General features: G+C 47.7%; 1 protein-coding gene across 2 annotated transcripts; it reads right to left on the bottom strand.

Moving 5' to 3' along the window:
* Positions 1-747: 747 nt before the first annotated feature.
* Positions 748-8846, bottom strand: LOC311116264 (tripartite motif-containing protein 16-like). 2 transcript variants are annotated; one of them, XR_014611387.1, is made up of 5 exons: positions 8499-8841; positions 2940-3173; positions 2605-2816; positions 2420-2479; positions 748-2183 (listed from the first exon to the last, which is right to left on the bottom strand). XR_014611387.1 is itself a non-coding variant. In XM_084191372.1 (5 exons), the coding sequence occupies exons 1-5, from the start codon at positions 8577-8579 to the stop codon at positions 1672-1674; spliced, it is 1047 nt and encodes a 348-aa protein (XP_084047498.1). In that variant the 5' UTR covers positions 8580-8846; the 3' UTR covers positions 748-1671. The 2 variants fall into 2 exon arrangements, 1 of the variants encoding a protein (XP_084047498.1); XM_084191372.1 differs by having other exon boundaries at positions 2605-2764; positions 8499-8846.
* Positions 8847-10434: the final 1588 nt, after the last annotated feature.

Raw genomic sequence — 10434 nt, forward strand, 5'->3', positions numbered from 1 at the left:
TTTCTATACGGTTTGAGGGGAGAGAGAGAGAGACAGAGAGACAGAGAGAGAGAGACAGAGAGACAGAGAGACAGAGAGACAGAGAGACAGAGAGAGAGAGAGAGAGAGAGAGAGAGAGAGAGAGAGAGAGGACATCAGGTAAAGTTCTGGAGATGAGGGAATATGTGTGCAGAAAGAAACCCTCCAGTATGGTTAACCCCAGTTAGGCCCAGTATGGACTATCAATACAAGTGACCATTTAGAATGTGACCCAGTTCAATGGGTCTTAACAGAACTGGGGGATGTCAGCCATGAAGTTGTCTAAACACAACTGGAATATAATTTGTTTGTGATTCATTGTTAATGGATTTTCCATTAGGAACACTGGGGGAAACCTAACACAACAACACACATAACACACAACCAATAAAAACACAAAGGGGGAGGAAACCACTAAAGACATTACCATATTGTCATTTTCTAATGACAGGGAGAAAACATGTAAAATCTAGAAGACTACTTTAGATCTGATCAGAAGTAGCCTAGTGCACTACGTAGGGAACAGGGTGTCATTTGGGCCAGAGCCAGTAACTCCCCTGGGTATGAATTGTCTCTCTATCTTATCTGTCTTCTATATGATGTTCTCCTCTCCTCCTCTCTTCTCTCCTCTATTCACTCTATTCTATCATCCACACCACATGCCAGCTTCAACACAATCCATTTACAAGTTAAAGACACACCTTGGAATAAATAGCAAAGGAACACTACTACTAGATGTATTTTTTATTTCCCATCACCATGAATCATATTTAATAACTGAACAGTAGCAGACCTAACTTCATCTGTTCCTGACTCTGGGTAGTGGATTAAAAAGACCATCAATCTCCAATGATATTAAAGTACAATTCTGAACATTACTGATATACTGAGTGACAAGTCAAGATATCTGCTGGTTTTATTGTTTGGTTAATAGCACCACCTGCTAGACAGGTTTAATGTTGCTTGACTGAGCAGTATGGGAGAATAAAAGATGCCAAATTTAGGGCCGGTTTCCCGGACATCTCCATTAAACATGCTTTTTAGTCTAGGACTAGGCTTCATCTGTGTCCGGGAAACCGGCCCATATAGTTCAATTAGCAAGTAAGTAACACTACCTGTTCCATGATACTGAGGAAAATGACATTGAGACAGAGAACCAATTGGGAAAACATTTCAATGGTTCTGAATGACAACCAACATACATTAACAGCATACATCATGATTAATGTGAATATATAAGATTAAAACGTTGCACTTACAAATAATATGAATGCATTGAATTGTAATTCATAACATCTTCTGAATATCAAATCAGTCAAATCATTGTACATAAAAACAGAGCAGAATGAATCATCACATCTGGGGACCATCACCACCAGCATGACTAGTATCTATGTGGACCCTACTACAGTTTAACCAGCTCAGCTATAGACTACACCAGCATGACTAGTATCTATGTGGACCCTACTACAGTTTAACCAGCTCAGCTATAGACTACACCAGCATGACTAGTATCTATGTGGACCCTACTACAGTTTAACCAGCTCAGCTATAGACTACACCAGCATGACTAGTATCTATGTGGACCCTACTACAGTTTAACCAGCTCAGCTATAGACTACACCAGCATGACTAGTATCTATGTGGACCCTACTACAGTTTAACCAGCTCAGCAGTACCAATATTGAGCCAAAACCCAGGATAGAGGGGCTGAGTGAATGTGGTCTGGACTCTGTGGAGGAGGGTCATTGTGTGAGAGACACTGTAGAAGGACAGAGTACCTGCCTTGTGATCCAGGTCCACTCCTACTCTGGAGGACCGAGGGCCTGATACTTTAGTCACAACATGATTGTGTCTGAACCTATAACCACCACTATAACACACTAAACTCCAGGACTTGTCATTGTGTCCAAATGCACCATCTGTCCCTGTTCTGCTGATGTCTTTATATGAGACTGCTGTAACACCCCCCCTACTCCACTCCACCTCCCAGTAACAGCGTCCAGACAGACCCTCTCTACACAGAACCATCAAGTTGTTTGTGAATCTGTCTGGATGATCAGGATATGGTTGTTCTTGGTCTGTATAGGTCACCTTCCTGTTCCCTTCAGACAGAGAGAGGTGTGTGCCTGCTGTGTTTGGGTCCAGTGTGAGCTGACAGGAATCTGGGAGAAGAGCAGAGCAGAGACCAATGAGGGGAGTTAGAACAATAAGTGAAGTCAGATACTGTATCTACCCTGTCTTTGATTAGAGCACAGCAGAGATCAAATCAGAGAAATATGAGGAGTCAGATAGATACCCAGTCTTTGATTAGATCTACTATTGCTATATATTTCTAGAGGGATTGTTAGGAGTGTCAGTAAAAAGAGACTGTTAGTTACTTCAGAATAAAGAGACTCACATTGTAAGAACTGTTCTCTGGTCTTGGGCTCTGGAGGCAGTACAACATCCACTATATTCACTACAGACACACAAACACATTCACAGAGAGAGGGAATGTTATCATCACACCATATTCCACTTGTATATGACTAGTAGGGAACTTTCAATGGTCTAAAGTTGATGTTCTTATTATTTTCAACACACCTGTAGTGGAGATCTTGGTCCATTCTCCTTTAAGGACGTCTTCTAGTTTCTCTCTCAGTTCAGACACAGTCTTACTAACATCTCCAAAGTACTGAAGAGGACGGACAACGATGCTGGGTAAGTCTGAAGATACACTGGTACTGGAGAGAGACTGATAACTCTGGGGGGAGAGAGAGAGAGAGGGAGAGAGAGAGAGAGAGAGACTGATAACTCTGGAGGGAGAGAGAGAGAGAGAGAGAGAGAGAGAGAGAGAGAGAGAGAGAGAGAGAGCAGAACAGAACCAAATGATTGAGAGTTTTAATTTCATATCACATGTATCAAGGCAGTTGAGTTACCTGGAGGAAATGGATGTGATCCTCTGTGTGTGAGAGCTGCTCCAGCTCAGTGCTTCTCTTCCTCAGCTCAGCTATCTCCTGCTCCAGTTGCTCCAGGAGTCCTTCAGCTTGACTCACTTGAGCCTTCTCTTGGGCTCTGATCAGCTCCTTCACCTTAGAGCGCCTTCTCTCAATGGAGCGGATCAGCTCAGTAAAGATCTTATCACTGTCCACCACTGCTGCCTGTGCAGAGCGCTGTTAAGAGAGAGAGAGAGAGAGAGAGAGAGAGAGAGAGAGAGAGAGAGAGACTTGTCTTACTTTAATGAGCCATCCTCATTACACTAACACCCCCACCCCTAAAAGCACATTGCGTGACACCACAACCTCCACACAATCACATTATCCAGTACCCAACACCACAGTACAATACACCAACCAGCACCACATTCCAACCGTCCATCCAACCCCTCCTCTCCAGCCGTACAGACAGCCCCCCTGAGCCCCCATACCTCCTGAAACATCTCCACACTGTTGATCATTTTGTACAACTCAAACTCAACCCTAAGGCGTCAACAGTAATGGCATTACCCTGGTAACACAGAAAAAACATGATGAACAGTCTGTCATTGCAGAAAACGGACACCCCTCCCCAACTCCCAGGTCAACCCGAGCCAACCAGCTATTGGTGTCCAGGGCTCCATGTAATTTCAGCCTCGACACCACCGCTTGTGACACTCCTTCCCAGTTCTTCCTATCCCAACCCTCCGAGCCCAGATACACCCCAAGCATCTTGAGCCACTCACAGCCCCACTGCAACCCCCCTGGAAGCTGCGGAGGTGCCCTGTCCCTCCATGCCCCACATAACAGAGCCTCACTCTTGCCCCAGTTTACCTAAGCAGAAGACGCCCCCTCGTACACCCTCAAACTATTCTCCAGGGCCTGTAGGTTCTGCTCATCCCTAACCAACACAGACGTCATCAGCGTATGCTGACACTGCTATGCTTGTCCCCAACCCTATGCCTGGCTCCCACACTCCCTGTAGCCTCCTGCGTAGCAGGCCCAGAAAGGGCTCAATAACAAGAGTGTATAGCTGCCCTGACAGAGGGCATCCCTGGTGAATGCCCCTCCCTACCCAGACTGGCCTACTGAGCCCTCCCCACACCTTGACCATACATGAAGCCCCAGCGTACAGCATTTGAACACAGGCCACAAAATTCTCCCCACAACCAAAACAACACATTGAACAGATATTCATGGTCCACCCTATCAAAGGCTTTCTCCTGATTATGAACAGATTGTCTGTGTTTGAGCGTCCTGGTACACAGTACGTTTGGTCCTTCTGTACAATAGAGTCCAGGTGGGACTTCAGTCTGTTAACGAGGACCTTGGTAAAGACCTTATAGTCCAAACAGAGCAATGCCACAGGCCTCCAGTTCTTTAAGTCGCTCAAATCTACTTTTTTGGGCAGGAGAGTCAAAGCCTCCCGTCTACAGCTTAGCGACAGCTCCCCCACCCCGATGCACTCACGCAACACACGTCCTGTAAAATAATTCCACAGAACTTTTTATAAAAATCCACAGGCAGACCGTCTGAGAGACAGCAGCTGAGAGTTTGTGAAAGGCCAGGGAAATGTCTATTTGATTTCTCTGTGACAGAGAGAGTTTGGAAAGGTCTGTGAGCAGAACCTGAGAACACCCAGGATAATAATAATAATAATATGCCATTTAGCAGACGCTTTTATCCAAAGCGACTTACAGTCATGTGCATACATTTTTACATATGGGTGGTCCCGGGGATCGAATCCACTACCCTGGCATTACAAGGGCCATGCTCTACCAATTGAGCTACAGAGGACCACAGAGTTCTGCCCTCTATAAATCAGAGTACAACTCCACAGCCTCATCTCCTCACAACAGAAGTTACCCACCCATCAGGCTCCCTCATCTCCCCACAACAGAAGTCACCCACCCATCAGGCTCCCTCATCTCCTCACAACAGAAGTTACCCACCCATCAGGCTCCCTCATCTCCCCACAACAGAAGTTACCCACCCATCAGGCTCCCTCATCTCCCCACAACAGAAGTTACCCACCCATCAGGCTCCCTCATCTCCCCCACAACAGAAGTTACCCACCCATCAGGCTCCCTCATCTCCCCCACAACAGAAGTTACCCACCCATCAGGCTCCCTCATCTCCCCCACAACAGAAGTTACCCACCCATCAGGCTCCCTCCTCTCCCCCACAACAGAAGTTACCCACCCATCAGGCTCCCTCATCTCCCCACAACAGAAGTTACCCACCCATCAGGCTCCCTCATCTCCCCACAACAGAAGTTACCCACCCATCAGGCTCCCTCATCTCCCCCACAACAGAAGTTACCCACCCATCAGGCTCCCTCATCTCCCCCACAACAGAAGTTACCCAGCCCATCAGGCTCCCTCCTCTCCCCCACAACAGAAGTTACTCCCCCTTCTGCTGTCCCCACCTCTCCCAAAAGCCTTGGAAGCTTGAGCAAAAAGTGACATCTTGGAAGAGCTTTACATGGAATTTCCAATAGGACACCTGCCTGGGCCCTGGTGAAACAGAGAACTGAGCCCTGTACTAGGTGCAGACACATTTTGGAAAGCAAAGACAAGGTCATTGATTTTGGCGCTAACCACTAACAACCTACCCTTACACACCTCTTTTGCTACCCCTGCACTAAGATTTGTGCCATGGCTCAGCACCTGCGCCCCCTTTCCACCAGACCCCCAATACACTTAATTAATCACATCACTGTGTGTCTCTTGCAAGAAAATCATGTTTAAATGTTTTTGGCCGAAAATCACCACAATCAGAAACCAGTAGAGAAGCCCGTAAAACCGCCATGCCAGAAAAAACCATCCATTTAAGCAGATTCTGAAGACATGCCCTTAAGAACCCATGACCCATTTTCTCAGCCTATACCGCTTCCTGGGTGAGAGGACACTAAACCCCTCATTCTTCATCACGTGTTGTACTGACCTTACAAACCTTCCAGGATCAATAAAATAAGACTCCAGCAGAACCTTATTTTTCCCCTTTAGTCTCCATCAGGAACCTAGAAAGTTCTCTCACCGTATATACTGGGCCCTCAGCCTGACTGGCTGTCAGCTCTGGATCCAATGAGCCGTCTGAAAACGATACCGCCTTGTCCTCCGCTCCCGCAGACTCACCTCCCCCCTCTTCCTCCTCCTCCATTGGCAAGGTACTGTCCTCCTCCTCCCCAGTCTCTGCCCCCCTGCACTTCCCCCTGATCAGAGCCTCTTCCCCAATGACAGGCAATATTTCCTGGGATGAGCCCACCAAGCCTTCGCCCACCGGAGTCTCTGTTACTACAGAAACCTGCCTCAGCTCATGTAGCCCAGCTGCAACCCTCCCCACCACCGCTTTCTCCACGGCCTGCGCACCACCACTTGACCCTGCTCTACTCTCCTCCCTCCTGGTACCACCACCACTTGACCCTGCTCTACTCTCCTCCCTCCTGGTACCACCACCACTTGACCCTGCTCTACTCTCCTCCCTCCTGGTACCACCACCACTTGACCCTGCTCTACTCTCCTCCCTCCTGGTACCACCACCACTTGACCCTGCTCTACTCTCCTCCCTCCTGGTACCACCACCACTTGACCCTGCTCTACTCTCCTCCCTCCTGGTACCACCACCACTTGGCCATGCACTACTCTCCTCCCTCCTGGTACCACCACCACTTGACCCTGCTCTACTCTCCTCCTTCCTGGTACCACCACCACTTGACCCTGCTCTACTCTCCTCCCTCCTGGTACCACCACCACTTGACCCTGCTCTACTCTCCTCCCTCCTGGTACCACCACCACTTGACCCTGCTCTACTCTCCTCCCTCCTTGTACCACCACCACTTGACCCTGCTCTACTCTCCTCCTTCCTGGTACCACCACCACTTGACCCTGCTCTACTCTCCTCCCTCCTGGTACCACCACCACTTGACCCTGCTCTACTCTCCTCCTTCCTGGTACTACCACCACTTGACCCTGCTCTACTCTCCTCCTTCCTGGTACCACCACCACTTGACCCTGCTCTACTCTCCTCCCTCCTGGTACCACCACCACCACTTGACCCTGCTCTACACTCCTTCCTCCTGGTACCACCACCACTTGACCCTGCTCTACTCTCCTCCCTCCTGGTACCACCACCACTTGACCCTGCTCTACTCTCCTCCCTCCTGGTACCACCACCACTTGACCCTGCTCTACTCTCCTCCCTCCTGGTACCACCACCACTTGACCCTGCTCTACTCTCCTCCCTCCTGGTACCACCACCACTTGACCCTGCTCTACTCTCCTCCCTCCTGGTACCACCACCACTTGACCCTGCTCTACTCTCCTCCCTCCTGGTACCACCACCACTTGACCCTGCTCTACTCTCCTCCCTCCTGGTACCACCACCACTTGACCCTGCTCTACTCTCCTCCCTCCTGGTACCACCACAACTTGACCCTGCTCTACTCTCCTCCCTCCTGGTACCACCACCACTTGACCCTGCTCTACTCTCCTCCCTCCTGGTACCACCACCACAACTTGACCCTGCTCTACTCTCCTCCCTCCTGGTACCACCACCACTTGACCCTGCTCTACTCTCCTCCCTCCTGGTACCACCACCACTTGACCCTGCTCTACTCTCCTCCCTCCTGGTACCACCACCACTTGACCCTGCTCTACTCTCCTCCTTCCTGGTACCACCACCACTTGACCCTGCTCTACTCTCCTCCCTCCTGGTACCACCACCACTTGACCCTGCTCTACTCTCCTCCCTCCTGGTACCACCACCACTTGACCCTGCTCTACTCTCCTCCCTCCTGGTACCACCACCACTTGACAACTTTCATGTTTTGCAATTATACTTCATTACTATAATGATTATCAATAAGCCTAAACATTAATTCAGTCACCTCTGGTCGACAATAACGTATTTTCCTAGTACATTAATTGTCAAATTCATCAACCAGCATCGAGCACTCTGCCTTCTCACGCAAGCGAGGGGCATGTTGAGGTAAATATGCTAACCGCCAAGGTTGCATTATGTCATTTATTGGTGGGCTGGAAGATGCAGTGTTTTTTCTTTTCTATTCAGAGGCTATTTACTCCCAATATGAGATAATTTTATATAGAAGGTTTTTATAATGCATGTTTACTAGGGTTGAGGTTAGCGCATCTGAGTAGGGATTATTTGGGTTCAATACCTGTCCTACCTATCAATCATATTGCTGCTTGTAGCCTATAACTGATGATCCCCACACTAGAAACACCCAAAACTATCTGTGCTAGCAAACCCTGTGTTCCACCCCTCCCCTGTGTAACCTTGAGGTTTGTTAAGAAACAAACACTTGTCTACGAAAAGAGACATGTTTAACGGATTCCGCTTGGCACCCAGCCGAGAGCACACGGAAACCACTTGCAAATTTACCAAAACGAACCAACTACTTGGGGTCTGTTCGTAAGCAATAAACGGAGGCAGATTAGCCACCACAACTCTTATCGAAAGAGGCGACATCTGCACCAACACACCCCTCACAACAAGACAAACCTTTTTCATTAACCCAACCACCGCCTTGTTCATTCTGGATGCAGAGTGCAGATGTTCCGCTCCAACCTGTTCGCCGACCATGAGCAAAACTTCCTCCACACCTTTCTCCGGAACGGACCCGAAGCGACAGCGTTTCTTCTCCACTCGGTTGAGGCCATCACGCCGCCCTAACAAACTACCCCTACTCCCCCCTCAACTCTAAACGATAAACAGTGGAAACCAATAAACAAACCCTCCACCATGAGAAAATACATTCAGAAAATACGCAAGAACCAAAAGAAAAAAGAATAGTAGCCCTCCTCACGAACCACAAAATTCTCACAGCAACAACTTCTTCTTCTATGATATAATGGCGGTCCACAAACCAACGTTAAAGGTGCATGCCGCCACCTACTGTGCTGGAGTGTGTGGTCAATCACGGTTCCAACATTTCTAAATCCTCCTACCTAGGGAGGGAGGGAGGGAGGGAGGGAGGGAGGGAGGGAGGGAGGGAGGGAGGGAGGGAGGGAGGGATAGAGGGAGGGAGGCGAGATCAGATCAGAGACTCAGATCAGTTTCGTTTCCACATAAGTTCGTTCTTGGAAGGGCGTGGACTTTCTGGATCTGCCAGATAGGTGAGGTTAGAGGGAGGGAGGGAGGGAGGGAGGGAGGGAGGGAGGGACAGAGAGAGAACTGCGTTCAACATGGAGAGGGAGACAAATATTTTAGTTTCTAGGTTAGGGCCCTTCATTTGGAATGAATATAACAAATATGAGTTGTTAGAATATATAAAGGGTAACAGTTCCTATGAAGTACATATTATAATTATTTTAATAAGCTTCATAATGCCTTATAATACACTTATGTGTTATAACACTGATTATAAGTGTCTATAATAATTAATAAGTGGTTGTAATGGGGGGGCTTGATATTGATACAATATACTGTAGTTTAAATGAATACTGTATGTATTGACTGATCATTGAGAATGAGGTAATACTTTACATTACAGTGTGGTTATTACTGTTAGGCCTAGGGTCAGGGTTAGAGTTACTACATTCAGCAGTAACCCTAACCCTAGCCATATCTATGACTAAAAAGAGAAGACGTTTTATAATCAGAGTTCTTTGTATCTGTTCTTAGTCAGACAGAAACCCCCCACATCTTATAGGTGGATGGGGTTATGAACATATCCAATGAATTGTTTTCTACAACCAGATGAAATGAAACTGCCTTTCAGCAGGAAAAGCTTCTCTAATAATCCTAACCATTGCTGGGTGTCTTCAGAGACTGAGGTATAGAGACACACTGTCAAGTCAAAACATCTGGCTGTGCTTTCATGTCAAAACATTTATTATTTTCTATTCATAAAATTATATTGTATTATATTCTTTGATAATATATTATATCCATAGGCTCCACTCTGTATAGTGTTAATGATGACTGTTTGTTCTGTACATTGATTGAATGGTTAGGACTATCTCACTGTATTCACTGTTTAAATCCCAAGAGACCAGGAGACCTAAAGGAAGCCTTCAACACTGTATCCCTTCATCCAGTCATAGTAAACAACCTCTGTCTGTCTGTCTGTACGTCTGTCTGTCTGTAAACACAGCCAACTTTTCTGCGGTGGTTGTTGTTGCTATCAGTGCTGCACAGCTATTTTCAGGTCTCTCCAGAGATGGTCGATCGGGTTCAACTCCAGGATCTGGTTGGACCACTCAAGGACATTCAGAGACTTGTCCCGAAGCCACTCCTGCGTCTTGGCTGTGTGCTTAGGGTTGTTGTCTTGTTGGAAGTTGAACCTTCGCCCCAGTCTGAGATCCTGAGCGCTCTGAAGCAGGTTTTCATCAAGGATCTCTCTGTACTTTGCTCTGTTCATTTTTCCCTCGATCCTGGCTATTCTCCCAGTCCGTGCCTCTGAAAAACATCCCCACAGCCTGATGCTGCCACCACC

The sequence above is a fragment of the Coregonus lavaretus genome, assembly GCF_964263955.1.
Source record: "Coregonus lavaretus genome assembly, contig: HAP1_SCAFFOLD_3423, whole genome shotgun sequence".
Classification (NCBI taxonomy): Eukaryota; Metazoa; Chordata; class Actinopteri; order Salmoniformes; family Salmonidae; genus Coregonus; species Coregonus lavaretus.